The 16,123-nt window shown below is 46.0% G+C and overlaps 1 protein-coding gene across 1 annotated transcript in view; it reads right to left on the bottom strand.

The window, feature by feature from the left end:
* Positions 1–3,060: 3,060 nt before the first annotated feature.
* LOC148542685 (intestinal-type alkaline phosphatase 1-like) overlaps positions 3,061–16,123 on the bottom strand; it is a 51,192-nt gene continuing 38,129 nt past the window's right edge. The window contains exons 6-10 of the mRNA XM_088467439.1: positions 9,422–9,491; positions 9,123–9,257; positions 7,624–7,815; positions 3,998–4,114; positions 3,061–3,314 (exon numbers count right to left, since the gene is read on the bottom strand). Coding sequence (XP_088323565.1) covers positions 3,061–3,314; positions 3,998–4,114; positions 7,624–7,815; positions 9,123–9,257; positions 9,422–9,491 — 768 coding nt within the window. The remainder of the gene's footprint in view (positions 3,315–3,997; positions 4,115–7,623; positions 7,816–9,122; positions 9,258–9,421; positions 9,492–16,123) is intronic.

Here is a 16,123-nt window from a genome sequence, read left to right on the forward strand (position 1 = left end):
TAATCCTAACCCTCCCCCCTGCTGCCCAACCCCTTACCCTCCCCCTACAGCCTAACCTTAACCCTCCCCCAGTGCCTAACGATAACCCCTAACACCAATACTTACTGCCAGGATGTCAGCCGTCGGGATGTTGGCGCCGGGATTCTGATTGGTGTTGGGATTCCGGCACCGGCATTCTGAGCACCTGCATACTGACCGCCAGGATCATAATTACATCCCGTAACAAGTACAGGGGGACAGTTAGGGCAACAGTAAGTAGCTAGACTCAGCAGGCAGTGGTAGACTAAGGGGAACTCTGTCTAAACCTGCTGAATACATGCAAGAGAATAATTTATTCTCTTTGTCAGACACTCCTACGCTCCCCAAAGCTTCAAGTGGGCTCTCACAACCCATTTTTTTAAACCAAAAGCAAGGAAATTATTTTTTGTGCTGGAATGAAGACTCATAATGATTTATTAAGATAATTCCCTTGTTGTTTTTTACTATTTATTGAAACTAGTAACTGAAGTACCTGGTGTTGCCCAGGTTTAAATCTTCAAGTTATTTAGTTAGGCATCCCAGACTAATTGCAACCCCTCTGTGAAGTTTGCATCCAAATCCTTCTAGTGGAAGGCCCAGAACAGGCTACCCGGGTCAAAGTTCTGCCCAGCATACACCAATGGGAGATCTGACCGGGTTGCTAACCCCCTAAAACCTAAACCCCCTAGTATGTCTTCTGGGATCCAATGGTACCACTCTGTGACGTTTTCATCCAAATCCATCCTGTGTAAGGCCCAGAACAGGCTCCTCGGGTCAAAGTTCTGCCCAGTGTACACCAACAGGAGGCCTAATTAGGACCCTAACCTCCCTAAAACCTGGCTAGGATCCAACTGGCCCACCTTGCATTGGTTTCATCCCAATCAGTGCAGGGGTGTATCTTCAAATTATTAAGTTTTATTATGTGATGCCATCCAAATCCATCCAGTGGAAGACCCCGAACAGGGTCCCTGGGTCAAAGTTCTACCCAGCGCACTCTGCCGCGAGGTCCGACCAGGACCCCAACCTCTCCCTTAGGCGTCTCAGACCAATTTCCACCCCTCTATGAAGTTTTCATCCAAATCCATCCAGTAAAAGGCCCAGAACAAGCTCCCCGGGTCAAAGTTCTACCCAGCGTCCACCACGGGAGGTCCGACCGGGTCCTCAACCCCCTAGTATGTTTTCCGGGATCCAATGTTACCACTCTGTGAAGTTTTCATCCAAATCCATCCAGTGGACGGTTCAGAACAGACTCCCCGGGTCAAAGTTCTGGCTAGTATCCCTGGGTCAAAATTCTGCCCAGTGTACACTTAACGGGAGGTCCGACCTGGGCCTCAACCCCCTAGCATATCTTCTGGGATCCAATGTTACCACTCTGTGAAGTTTACATCCAAATCCATCCAGTGGAAGGCTCAGAACAGGCTCCCTGGGTCAAAGTTCTGCCCAGTGTACATCAACGGGAGGTCAAACCAGGACCATAACCTCCCCAAAACCAGACCGACCAATGAACTTTATATATAAGATTTGGAATATTCCACTGTCTCCTAGGCTGCAGGCTTTAAACCCCCATTCTTTTTCCTGTGTTTCACTGTAGATCCCTTCTCTTCTTTCTTTTGTCAAGGCTATCCTCCTAACCCATCCATTTTGTCCCTGCACGCTTACACATCCCTCTGTGACACCCATGTCTGACTGCCCCTCCCCTTTATTTCTGTAGCCCTTGAATAGCCATGAGTAGCCCTTGAGCACTCGCCTGAGAGTCCTGGAAAGGTATTGCTTCCGTTATCTACCTGGATGCATGCAGGATTGATAAATCACAGGGATCCCATGCGGCTACATCCAAGTAAGGTCACTAATAGACAAATGTAAACACACTCAGACGTTTTGAGCAATCTTGTTCCTCCCTAGTTATTAAGCATACAATGGGGCCTATCCTTTTATTGGGCATGACTAAATGAATGGCAGGCCAAACACGTACCACCCTTTTTCCTGCTTACTGGGAACCTTTTTTTAAATTGATTTTTTTTTAGGTGTTTTAAAATTTTCCGGACAGTAAACAAGTATAAGTTACAAATGACAATTATAGAGACTTGAGGCAACTTGAACGGTAGCATTGATTAAATATAGAAATTCGCTGTGAACACTATGACATCAGCATAGGCATAATAAATGTTAGCAATCACCAGAAATAATCTGGAACATACATGTTGAAAGAGAGTAGGGAGATAAGGGGGATGTGGAGAGAAAGGAGAAAGGCACAAAAACTACATTAGTTTACACAATAAGGCAGATAATAATATACTGTATATACTTTATAAATAAAGGAAATGAACTTATCACCCAATGCTACACTCATTGGGGCTAGATTCAATTAGACATGAGCAGAACATTTTAGGAATTTAGGCATATTTATCAAATTGGTCCTCTGATCTATATGAGTCGTACCTTCTTCATATGCAGGACGCAACATTGTCTAGCCATACATACACACTGCACTGGAATATTAATTGAAAAAAATAAATAAATACATTTAAATAATAGTATCTATTCATGGAAAAATGATTTATTCTAGTAATAAATAATTTTTTTCTACATAACTAATGACTTCCTGAGATGCCAATAATGACTGAAGGACAGAAGCGGTACTTCTACCATCCCTGTCATTGATAAAGCTACTGCCAGCAATATAAATCCTTCCTAGTTCACATTTAGTGGCAGAAACTGATGACTTATTACATTCAAAATATTTGATATGCTCATGAATAAATTAGACCAGAATGTTTAGGAGAAGCGCATATTTTTAATAAGGAATCATATACAAGAAAATTACATAGGTTTACAAGACCCAAGTAAATATATAGAAAAATGTAGCAGTTGCAATAGCAATGATTGGGAAAGTAAGCCGATACCGTTTGCTCATTTAATAGTCAGTGCTGCAGCTTTTTTGTGCACAGATGTATTTCCAAAAGCTGTTAATATATGAAGTTTAGAAGCTCTAATCAAAAATTTCAGAATCACAGGACGTTATTAAGAAAGATATTACTGATCTCACCACAAGAGGGCTCCACATACAGTGATCACTAGCAGCATGGTGGGAGAAGAATTAAGTAAACCTGAATTTGGAGGACAGTCTGTATAGGGTTCCAGACAGGCTGCATAGGCCATGACATGGGCAATGTAACTCTGCTCATGGATGCCATGGAAGAGATGGGCTTGGGGTCCTTTAGCCATAATGGCCACATCTTCCCCTCCATGCGTCTCTGATGAAAGCGGAACAGCCGACTGCTGTTTGTAATTTCCTTCTATGGGAAACAAATATAAATGTGAAGCTGATAACTATGTTTATAAAAGAAATCATAACCAATGCCATGCAGTTCTACAAGATAGAATAAAAGCATATTACATTTACAAGGTAAAGTGTTAGGGAAGTGTAAGACTTTAATTACACATCTACAAGTGTCCACCTGAAGCATCACTGTCCAACTGTCTGCTCACAACCCTGAAGGACAGTGAGCATTTCCCACTATGAGCCTGATTCAGAGGTTTATGCAAGTCTTCGATGTTTAATGATCTGTACATGCTCATATGCATATCTGGTCCTGCAATGTCACTGGCAGTGCCCCAAACACCACAGCATGATTGATATCTTGCTGTCTTTGGGGGGCAAAATGATGGTATGTCAGCCCCATTTTATGGGCATGGCACAGCCAGGGGATACGTCCTTGGCCGCAGCTTCACTGGCCCCAGCAGCGTGGTTTTGCTAGACATCCTGAGTAATCTGAGGGTTACTCAGATGTCCCATCTTCTCCTCAGATGCAGCATCGTATCAGAGAAGCCGGCAGTGTTAATCTTTTCACTTACGACACCTGCTGCAGCTTTTGCATATGTAAGCACAGGCGTTGCGTACAAAGACACAATGATGGTGCCACTAATGTAACACTATGAATCAGGCCCTATTAGCAGTGAAGGAATAATGAATCCATACCTATGTTAATATTGGTAATGTTTTCTCGTAATCCATTTACAAGCTTAAACCCAGGTCCATTGCCATACAGCAGGCTGGTAAAGGGATTTCCATCCATGGCTCTATCTGGAGCTTGTCCTGCCAAAAAAATACAGAATAACCATTTAAATGTGTTTCTGTACAAATATAAAAAAAATAAACTCAAGACAAAAACAGTTGATTAATTTACATATGCAAATATTTGTTTCTAAATGATCATTACAGTAGCTCAAAATATATTCAGAGTCAGAAATCATGACATTAAGCTAATAATACAAAATAAACCTTCCCTAATGTAAGTTAATGAATGTGGCGTAACTAGGGTTTTTGGAGCCTAGGGCAAGTTAAAAAAATTCCCCTTATGCAGTGCTCCTGTAGTAGTGCCCCTTATTCAGTGCCCCCACTAGTGCCCCTTACACAGTGCCCCCAGTAGTGTACCCTTATACATTGCCCCAGTAGTGCATCCTTATACAGTGACCCCAGTAGTGTACCCTTATACAATGCCCCCAGTAGTAGTCCCCCTTATACAGTGCCCCCAGTAGTGCACCCTTATACAGTACCCTAAGTAGTAGTCCTCCCTATGCAGTCAACACTAGGCAGTGCCCCCAGTAGTAGTCCCCCTATGCAGTGACCCCAGTAGTGGTCCCCCCTATGCAGTGCCCCCAGTAGTGCCCCTTATACAGTGCCCCCAGTAGTAGTCCCCCCTATCCTGTACCCCCAGTAGTGCCCCCAGTATTGGTCCCCCCAGTAGTGCACCTAGTAGTAGTCTTCTCTATGCTCTGCCCCCATTATTGGTCCACCCTATGCAGTGCCCCTTATACAGTGCCCCAGTAGTAGTCCTCCCTATGCAGTGCCCCCAGTAGAGGTCCCCCTATGCAGTGCCCCCAGTAGTGCCCCTTATACAGTGCCTCCAGTAGTAGTCACCCCTATGCAGGGGATGCAGTCAGAAAGCAGACGGTCAAAATGCCGACCGCTGGCTTCCCGACTGTCAAATTCCATCCGGGTACTAATGACAGGGATCAAAATCCTGACGCCTGTCATTATACCTATGCCAGGAGCCCGATGCCCGGTATACCGAATGAAGGTAAGCCGGACGGCGGGTGCGGACAGCCTAAGGGTTAGGTTAGGTCTCCCGGGGGGGGGGGGGGTAGGGATAGGTTAGGGGAAGGGGGGGTTAGGGTTAGGCACCCCGGGGGGAGGTTAGGGTTAGGCACCCCCCGGGAGACTTAGATTTAGGCTGCGGGGTCGGGGGGGTTAGGTTTAGGCACTTGGGGGGGTTGAGGTTAGGCACTAGGGGAGGAGGTTAGGGTTAGGGGGGGTTAGGTTAGTTATACTTACCTAAATCCCCTGTCGGAATCTTCACTGCTGCTGGTCTGCCGGCATCGGGATTCATACTGATTCCCCATGCAGTGCTCCCAGTAGTGGAAGTGCCCCCAGTAGTGGTCCCCCCTATGCAGTGCCCCTTACATATATCATACAAAGAAACTCACACAAAAAAACAACACTTGAATCCCCGCTCTTGCGCCCGCCACCATCCGCTCCTCCTTCCTCCCCCTTGGCACTAAGGGAAAGATGTCATGACGTCTCTCCCATCACCCATTGCGGGAGCCGGAAGGTGGAGCTCATGAGTGATCTCCAGCCCGGCTCCACCAGTGGGCGCAGCAGCCAATGAGAGCCTGTCTGACTCTCATTGGCTTCTAAAACAAACGCACCACCACCGGGTAGTACAAGTGTACTACCCGGTTCCTGCGGCAATGTGTTTGTTACTGTGTAGTGTGGTCTGTACTACACTGACTTGAAACCCTGTCCTGGACTGCGGCCGGCAGCGCGCTCCCCCCCCCCCGCCGCCATTCAGATGGCGCCCAAGGCACGTGCCCTGCACGACCCCCCTAGTTACACTACTGCTACAAAGTTACATTAATTATTATAACTTAATCAATTAAACACAAACAGGATAATGACAAAGTTGTACATCTATAATTTAACTAATACAGAGGTTTCCCAAACTCAGTCCTTAAGACACTCTAACGATCCAGGTTTTAAGGATAACCATGCTTGGGCACAAGTGACTTAATTAGTCAATTTGATTTAACCATCTGTGATCAACCATGGATATCCTTAAAACCTGGACTGTTTGGATGTCTTGAGGAATGAGTTTAGGAACATCTGAACTAACAATTGCATGGAATATTCAATGTGAACATTTGAAGACTGCAATAATGAACAATCAATACTACGTGATTATTCCAGAATTCCACCCAGAATTCCATATTTACAAAAATGCCAAAGGATATAGTATATATATATAGTAAATATATATGTACCAACCCCTTAGAAGAAGTCAGGAGGAGACAAAACGCGTTAAGGAGCTCTATTCTCTTGCCACCTGAACTTATTTCTCCTGAATGAAGATAAGCATTTTAACATATTTATTCCCTTTTTTGCTGCTCTAAATTTATTTATTATAGTATATTCTATATTATAGAATATTCCATACATTATAGTATTCTGGTATTTATGGGTTGGGTTGGCTACAATGGTTTGTTTATGGCATCCATTTACCCACGTATGCACTTCCGGGTTTGAGCTGTGGGAGGTGACTAGTTGATTGATGTGGCTATATAAATCGGCTCATTTGGCAGGTGAACTCAGGGTCTCTGAGGTGGAACTATGTTGGTGATTATTATGTCTTGACAAAGGTCAGTCCTGACCGAAACATTTACTTTTTACTATGCACTATGTGAGTAATTAAAACAGCTTTTCTACAACTGGTGAGTGCCCATTCCGTTTGGACTCTGTATATTCAGGACATTGATGTCCTTAGTGGAGCATCCCATACTTTGACATCTATATACAGTGAGTGCAGCTTTTAGGATTGTTTATATATATATATATATATATATATATACACATTATACACATACTGTATATACACATAAACATATAGTTTGCTCCAGCACTCACAGAATTCATATATCAAAGCGTCAGGTGCCTTCAGAGTACTACACAACAAATATCTACAGCAGGTGCGGCACTCACGGCAATAAATCACTCCTTTAGACCATCAAATTGTCACAGAGAGAAACAAGGGTGCCACACTGTATTAAAAGTGATTATTGTCCCGGGACCTACTGCTGGATGCCTTCTTCTGAGAGCTATCTATGGATAATCTTGTGTCTAAAGAAACTCCATTGGGTATTTTCTATGGCTCTCTTTGAATGTTTATTGTCTTTTATGTAATAAACAACATGTTATACTGTATCACATGGTTATGGGCCCTTCTTTTTTAAGTTTGTGATCTTGCAGGAATTCTCAGAAGATTCTCATGTCAATTTCTTGTGGTTCCTAACCACGGGGTGTTGCATCAAACCTTGGAGAGAGATAAAACAACAACCAATCAGCTCTTAACTGTCACTTTACAGGCTAAACAGTTAGGAGCTGATTGGTTGGTACTTTATCTCTCTCCAAGGCTTAGTACATCTACCCCTTTATACACTTAATATATCTCCAAGGTTTGAGACATCTCCCCACAGTCCTCACGGTAAACTAATAGTCCAGGTTTTAAGGATATTAATAAGTTATACCAATTTCGCAATGGAACCACTCACCCAAAATACTGTTGCCACGGTCTGTGTAGCCACCAAAGGTGAAGACGTGGGAGTGGTCAGCGGTCACAACGGTCAGTGTATCAGATTCTGAGGTCAGCTGCCCGCCCCTCTGAATGGCTTTGTCAAACTCAACAGCCTCAGTCAATGAATTTCTTGCATTTGAGTCATGGTGACCATGGTCAATTCTACCACGTATAGAAAACATGTTAACAATGTTAGCATGTATAATACTTTAAGTATCATTGGACCATAGCAAAGAAATGCTGCGATAATAATACGACCCAAATATACTGTTATTATTAAGGATTTGTCAACCATTAGCAATGAACCTGCGGGGTCGATGACATAAGCGCCATCACGTGCTGAGCCGGTGCTTTGAGATGAAATCATCTCCAAGCACCAGCTCTCTCTATGCTGAGCACGGGACATGATTCGTATCAACACGGGTTACCCGTTCACATTGCACCGCAAGCCGGGTTGAACACGCATTCAACCCTGCTCGTTACCCGGGTTGAAATGCCTGGGTTATTTTAACCTGGCCCTTTCACAATGAACAATAACCTGGGTTGCTGCGCGTTCACATGCAATAGCTTGGGTTATTGCTGGCAGAGCAAAGGGCAAAGGGGTATTAGTTGCATGTTAGCATTTGTGGGAAAGGAAGCATTACATGTGTTCTGCTGTTTTAATAATAGAAAATCAAGAGAGGGGGGAAAAGCAAACTTTCTGCAACTATCATCCAGCTGTTGACTAAGTTGCTACTCAGGGCTGTAACTAGGGGTGTGTGAGCGGTGCAGCCGCACAGAGTGCAGGGCTCTGTGGGTGGCACCGTCACTGCCCTGCGGCCCTTGCCTCTGGCTAGTAGGGTGCATGGAACAATAACCTACAGCGAGTATCGCTGCGGTAGGCACCCTGCCATGCAGGGGCGTAACTAGACCTAGTAAAATTTCCACTGGCACCCTAGGTCCCCGGCCCCCCCTCGGTCCATACCCCCCCCTCCTCCCCCTCCTCACTCCCCTCTCCTTGACTTACCTGCTCCCTGGTTGCTCTGTGCAGGGCAGACACAGGTCCTCTCCCGTTCGGCTCCATCACTCCTCACTGACTGATGCTGGGAGGAGTGGGCCAGGCCTGTCAATGAGGCAGGACGGAGGCGGAGCCGACAGGAAAGAGGCGACCACAGAGAGGGGTGCCGTGACCTCCGAGCAGGTAAGTCAAGCAGAGGGTAGTGAAAAGGTTGCGGAGGGGAGTGTGGGGAGAGGGGGGGCGCGGATCGAGGCCTGGCAGCCATACCCCCTGCGCCTACGGTAGTTACACCACTGCTGCCATGTATACAGCTGCACGGAGCTTCTTGAAGTTGTTACTTCTCAGCTTTTGTGTTCAGATCTATCCAAACCCAGTTATATACATACTCCGATTCCTTGCAGACCAGGTCACTTATTGTGACAATAAGTAGTTATCAAAAATTGTTTTAGTTCAGCTTTCTCCCCACACAATATACTTATCTTCTACAAAGAGAAAGAACCCGTTGGGATTCTTGCTCAGTATCTTAATGGCCTTCTCAGTCATCTCAGTGAGGGACGGGTCCATGTTAGGATCACGATCAAGCTCATACTTCATATCTCTTGGCTCAAAAAGACCTAAACAATTTCAATCATATAATGTATATAGCAATTACACAACAGTGCCGGTATTATAAAAGTTATGATAAGTACAAGTCATGTATTATCATCCCATATCCCCAGAGATTGCTATAATATATATCGTACTGTATGTACATCATATCATCATGATATTACACTACCAATAAGATAATCAGTTCCAGTTTCATCCACAGCATCAAGTTGTTGTTTGTTCCACACATATCGTGACCCCTGCAAATAAACAAAAAAGTGACATACAAATGTCAGCTACATGCTGTTTCATTACAGAACTCAGAAATAGTTGGTTGTCAATTATTTTGAGTATGGGATACCAGCGCTCAGAATCTCGATATCGAGAACCCCCTCCCTACCCCTAATCCTCTCTCCCCGGTGCCTAAACCTAAGCACCTCCCCCAACCATCGGGATTATGACCACATCCCTTTCATAGTGCCAGACACACCAACAATGCATAAGTATATGTATGTATATATCTATATATCTATACATCTATAAATATATATATATATTTATTTATTGTGTGTGTGTGTATATACATATATATATATATATATATATAAACACATCTATATATACTTTTCTAATGTAATATATTAAATAGGTGCTCAGGATTCCTTTAAAACAGGCTTGTCAAACTCAAAATACCAACCAGGCCGAAAATTCAAGGTCAATGTGGGCCGCAACAAAAAAAAAAGTCATATGCAATTTTGAAAGGTTTATTAACTATTATTAATAAAAAAAACAGTTCAGTGCCCCCTGTAGTAGTGCCCCTTATGCAATTACCCCCTGTATTAGAGCCCCTTATGCAATGCCCCCTGAAGTTGTGTCCATTATGCAATGCCCCTTATGCAGTGCCCCCAGTAGTGCCCATTATACTGTGCCCCTTATACAGAGCCCCCAGTAGTGCCCCTTATGCAGTGCCCCCAGTAATGTCCCTAGTAGTGCCCCTTATGTTGTGCACCCAGTAATGCCCCTAGTAGTGCACCCTTAAGCAGTGCCCCCAGTAGTGCCCCTTATGCAGTGCCCCAGTAATTCCCCTAGTAGTGCACATTATGTTGTGCCCCCTGTAATGCCCCTAGTAGTGCCCCCAGCAATGCCCATAGTAGTGTACCTTATGTTGTCGCCCCAGTAGTGCCCCATTTAGTGCCCCTTATGCTGTGCCCCATCCCAGTATAGAACAGGTCCCACTCACATGTGCAGTACTTACCTTTCTTCACAATGGCCGCTGATCACTGCTCCAGTACACGCCGTCATCACTCTCACCCCCGCGTAGACACTGCCGCTGACTGGATCTAATTAGATCCAGAGCGGCAGACGCAGGCTCCTCTCATCGTGTGTGACGTCATGACATCACCTGTGCGCTGCATCACTGAGACGCTGGCCTCTGAAGAGATCAGAGGCTTCTTTAGTCTCTGATCGCCTCAGAGACCAGCGTTGATAGTTTTAAATAAAGTAAACACTGCCCGATCGGAGCTGAGCTCCGATTGTGGCAGGGGTGTGGGCTGCATATTATATAGATTTGGGCCCACACTGTCGGGCCGCATATAATGTTTATTCTGGCCGCATGTTTGACATGCCTGCTTTAAAACAAAAACAATAAAATCACACACCCAAGTAATAATAAGGTGAATTGCAAATGTATTATTCATCTCCTTTTTTTTTTTTGCAGCCTGAAAAGTAGAGATGTGCGTAGACCACCACATTTTGGTTTTAGTTCTAAATCAGCGTAGTGGTTTTGCTCTGGTTTTGCCAAAACCACCCTCATGTGTTTTGGTTTTGCTTATTGTTTGGGATTTCTTTAAAAATATATAAAAACAGCTAAAATCAAGTAACGTGGATTTGTTTTTGTTCCTATAGTATTATTAACATCAATAACATTCATTTCCAATCATTTCCAGTCAATGTAAACCACCTCACAGCTCACAATATTGTTTTCACCAATATTGGCCAAAGACTGCAGCAAGCTGGCTGGCTAAACTAAGCGACAGAGCAGTGCCACAAACACATGGCAGCTTAAAAGAATATATACTATCACATATATGAAAAACAATGGTAAGTAAGTGCAGCTCCCATCAAGTTAACTTCTCTAGCAAACATACACAAGAGCCTGTTTGTACTGGATTGCAGGTGCTAGTTAGTGTCTGACAAACATATACAGTGACAAAGATGCCTGCAGTTCTTTATGCCCTTCCCACCCACTCCAATTACCTACACCTCTCTGTAATGGTGACTAATATGTAGTACTGCAGCATGAACTACAGCCAGCACCCTCTCCATACACTCTCCTGTGTGAAATGGCACCTGAAATCACAAGGGAGAGACTTACATGCAATCCGAAACACGCAAAATCCATTTTTGGGATCCAAACTTGGCGAGAAGCCCCGAGTCGGGACTCAAGGCCTAATTCAGACCCGCTCGCAAGCGTAGGACGCTCGCAAGCGGGTCGATGGTGCCCTAATGCGCATGCGCACAATGGAGGGAGCTCCGTCGTGCGCATGCGCGAGACCCGCATAGCGACAGCCAAGCTGTCGTTCCGGGTCTCGCACCAAAGGGGGCGTGCTGTCGATGGTGAGTGACAGCACGCCCCCTTTATTGGGCGTGCCGGGGGCGTGGCTGCCAGACGGAGGCTGTGATGTCAGTGGGAGTGATTTTGGCTCTGATAGAGCCAAAATCACTCCAGGGCTTGCGGCCACGAGACCCTACCTCAGGGTCTCGTCGCAAGCCCGATGGTCGCGATGGTCTTGACCTTCGCGACCATCATCATGGACGCTCGCATAAGCTGTGGGTGGTAACCCATAGCTATGCGAGCGTCCAAGAGGCCACTCCATTTTTAGGTAGGAGGGCCCTGATTCAGAGCGAGCGCTCTGGTCAGAGCGTCCGGCTCTGAATCAGGCCCTCAGTTCTACTCGGTACCCCAAAGTGAACCAAGCCTCGACTCGGTTCAGCTTGGAAGCCCAAAGTGATCCAAGCCAGGACTCAGTTAGACTTGGAAGCCCAAAGTGATCCAAGCCAGGACTCAGTTAGACTTGGAAGCCCAAAGTGATCCAAGCCAGGACTCAGTTAGACTTGGAAACCCAAAGTGATCCAAGCCAGGACTCAGTTAGACATGGAACCCCAAAGTGATCCAAGCCAGGACTCAGTTAGACTTGGAACCCCAAAGTGATCCAAGCCAGGACTCAGTTAGACTTGGAACCCCAAAGTTTGGGCGTGTTCAGTCTTAACAAAACCAAACTACTCATCTCTACTGAAAAGTTGTACCGTTCATATTGTTAAAGCAATTCTGTGCTGACACAGGTCAAAATGAGATCAAGAAACGCTCGTCTCATGGGAATATATAAGCGCTCAAGACAGCATGCAATGTTTTCTGAGCATGGCCCATTGACCTGTTTGTGTCAGCAATTTCAACCCTACACTTTTGTAACTAGAAAAGCATCCAACTAAGAAGTCTTATGGTAAAAAAAAAATAGGATTATATGTAATTGTTTGGAATCATTCACTTGCATACTGAATATTACAGCTAATGCCTCAACACATTTTCAAAGCTCATACTTCACTACAACAGTGCTGCAGTTCTCTTCCAAACATAAGTGCTGCAGAGAAGCCTACTGTATACTGTATATACTTGCATGCAGGGCCGTTTCTAGGGGCAGGCGACCCGTGCAATCGCACGGGGCGCGCTGCCTCCTACCCCTGCTGTAGAAACAGCATGTTAACTGCCAGGCGCCCGCTGAGATTCAGTTACCAGCGGGCACCCGGCAGAGCAGCTGGAGACGGAGACGGAGGCTCCTGCTTCCGGCTTCCGGCTCCCACAATGTGCACTATGGGAGGACGTCATGACGTCTTTCCCATAGTGCAAAGAGAGGAGCAGCCGAGCGGAGCGGACGCCAGAGCGGGGCTGAAGGTAAGTGTTACTGGTTTTTTGTTTTTTTTTTGTGTGTGCAGGCAGCCTGGACAATACTTGGGGGGAGGCACTACTACTGGGGGCACTTCTGCTGGAGGAGCCACCACTACTGGGGGCACCTGGGCACAGCTACTAGGGACATTACTCTGGGGGCACTTCTACTGGGGGAGACACCACTACTGGGGGCACCCGGGCACTACTACTGAGGACATTACTCGGGGGGGCACTTCTACTGGGGTTATTGCTTAGGAGGCACCACTACTGGGTGCATTACTCAGGGGCCAGGGGCACTTCTACTGGGGGCACTACTACTTGGGGCTTTTCTACTTGGGGCACTACTACAAAGGGAGCATTACTATTGGGGGCACTAATACAGGGGCATTAATACTGGGGAATTTATAAAGGGGACACTACTACAGGGGGCATTACTATTGGGGGCAATACAACTGGGGACACTACTACTGGGGCACTACAACAGGGACCATTACTATTGGGGGCATTACTGATGGGGGCATGACTACAGGGGACATGACTACAGGGGGCACTACTAATGGGGGCTCTGCATAAGTTACACTACCACTGTGGACACTGCATAAGGGGCATAAATACAGGGGACACTGCATAATGGGCACTTTTGCCTGAGAGCCAGTGGGGAAGCCTAAGACCTGTCAGGATGGAATGGCAAGGGAGGGGGCTGGAATGAAGTCTGTATTATGTGAATCATGTTTTTTCAATGTGTTTTATGTGGTTCTGGATTTAATAATGTATTTGAGGTGGATGTGGTTTTAAAACGTAGTTTATGTGCCTCTGGCTTTTCCAATATTTTATGTGGAAGTGGTTTGTTGCAGTGTATTTTATGTGGATCTGGCTGGGCTCGCTCCGAACGCGACTAAAACCGGGTGTGATGCAAGGTCATACTTCTGCAAATGTCACACCACAGGCATGTACACAGAAATGCGGCGTGGGCTTGTGACAGCTAGGCCACACCCCATTGTGCGCATGCTGTCTATCGTTTGTTTAGCTACATATATTTTTCAGCGCTTTGCCTCTGACAGGTTTGCCACCCCTGGGCTCAGTAGTCACAGTGGCATTTTGACTGCTCGCACTGGGAGCCTCAGACCCTAGAAACTGCCCTGCTTGCATGCTGTGTTTCAAAGTGAAGGCAACAGAAACATGTACAGTATAAAAATATTTGTAGGTCATCTTATTATCAGTTGGGGTATTCGTATTAAAGCATTTGGTGGACTTAACATTTAAGTGGCGCAATCTTGCAACACCTGCGTGTGCCTTACAAGGCTGGCCATCCAGCACCAGCTGATGGGCATAGAGGAACGTGCTAACGATAAAATTATTTTAAGCATTTTGCACTGTCCTGCAGTATAAGAGCAGATAAGTGGATGTTCATGACCAGCAGTAAGAAAATACCCCAATGGAAGCGACATCTGGGTGGGAATTTGCTAAGTAGTGGGTTTGCGATAGAGCCAGGATTTCTGCATTTTCCTGGTGGTTTTGCATCCTGCCAATTTACTAAGCTAAAAACAGATGCAAAACTACACTTTAGAGTAAAAGAATGCAGCCCAATATGAGATCTTTATTCTAAGGTTTCCTCCACACACCTCTCCTGTTAAGGAAATTCCAGAATCCCTGGTAAAACACTTGGGGCGGTATTTAATTAGTTTCACATCGGCGAGAAAGTTTTGCCTGCCCGACTTTTCGCCTACATCGCGTGATTTGGATGCAAAAACTTATTGTGCACACCTCCGCTATTTGCCATATTCAATTACAAACCAGGCGAAAACGCCAAGTGGCGAATGCAGAACAGGCTGAAAGTACTGTCACAATTGGGGAAATCAGTCTGAACCCCCTAAAAAGATGCATCAACATTGGGGATCAATGTAGAAGTGTTCCAATAGCCCTAATAAGGCTATTTGGGGTACTGAAGTTGTTGAAAAATCTTGTTATTAGCGTCCTTATAAAAGTGGTGAAAGCAGTACAAAGCAGTATTTTTTGGTGAAAATAAGTAGTCCAGTCAAATTTGAGGTACTTGAAAATGGGTACTAGCATGTCTCTAAAGTGCAGTTTTTAAAAACTTGAAAAACACACCCTCTGGGGGCGTGGCCTGGCTGTTAAAGAAGACGGACGCACATGGCCGGGGCTCCTGCTGAGAGTGGGGTGAATTACCACTTATAGCCTCCCTGACGACCCCTCCTTTCCCCCCTGTCCTCCTGCAGCCTATGAACATCGGTCGGTGAGGTTCGCGGAGCCAGGCCGTGTTGTTTAACATAGCCGCAGGTTGCAGCCCACTGACCCGCCGGGAGCCGGGACCTCGATATTCGGCCGTGAACCAGGGACGTTCGTGGCAGTGCCGTTACCCCTGCAGCGTGTCTCTTTACCTGGCCCCCTACTTCCGCTGACTACTGGGAGCGAACTTACCTGCTTCTGCCGGACAAGACCTCCTGCATGCTGCTGCCTGCCGAGACTGCCTGCCGCGTCCTCCACATGACTCGGTCTCCTGCCGGGGACATACTCCACGTGTGAGCAGTCGGGCCTTGCTGCAGGAAGCTGAATCTGAGGTCTCTGTGAGTAACGGGAGAAGTGGCTGACTCTCTTGTTGTGTCCTGTGGGCCCTTTGTCTCAGTGGTCTCATTCCCTTATTGCTGCTGCCCAGGGGTGTATCTACCGGTCTGTGCGCCCCTGGCAAAATAATGGACTAGCGCCCCCCTCCCTCCAAATTTTCTGAATAATTATATTCTGTCTCCCCAGCCATCCCCCTTCATTCTCCACAGCCATATCCCTTCAGTGTCCCCAGTCATTAGCCTTCCACTTTTTGTGTCCCCAGAATTTTCTATTCTGTGTCCCCTGCCAACCCCTTCTGTGTCCCCAGGCATCCCCCTTCATTCTCCACAGCCTTTCCCCTTCTCTCTCCCCAGCAGTCTCTTTTCA

The sequence above is a fragment of the Taudactylus pleione genome, unplaced genomic scaffold, assembly GCF_031769625.1.
Source record: "Taudactylus pleione unplaced genomic scaffold, aTauple2 ptg000010l, whole genome shotgun sequence".
Lineage (NCBI taxonomy): Eukaryota > Metazoa > Chordata > Amphibia > Anura > Myobatrachidae > Taudactylus > Taudactylus pleione.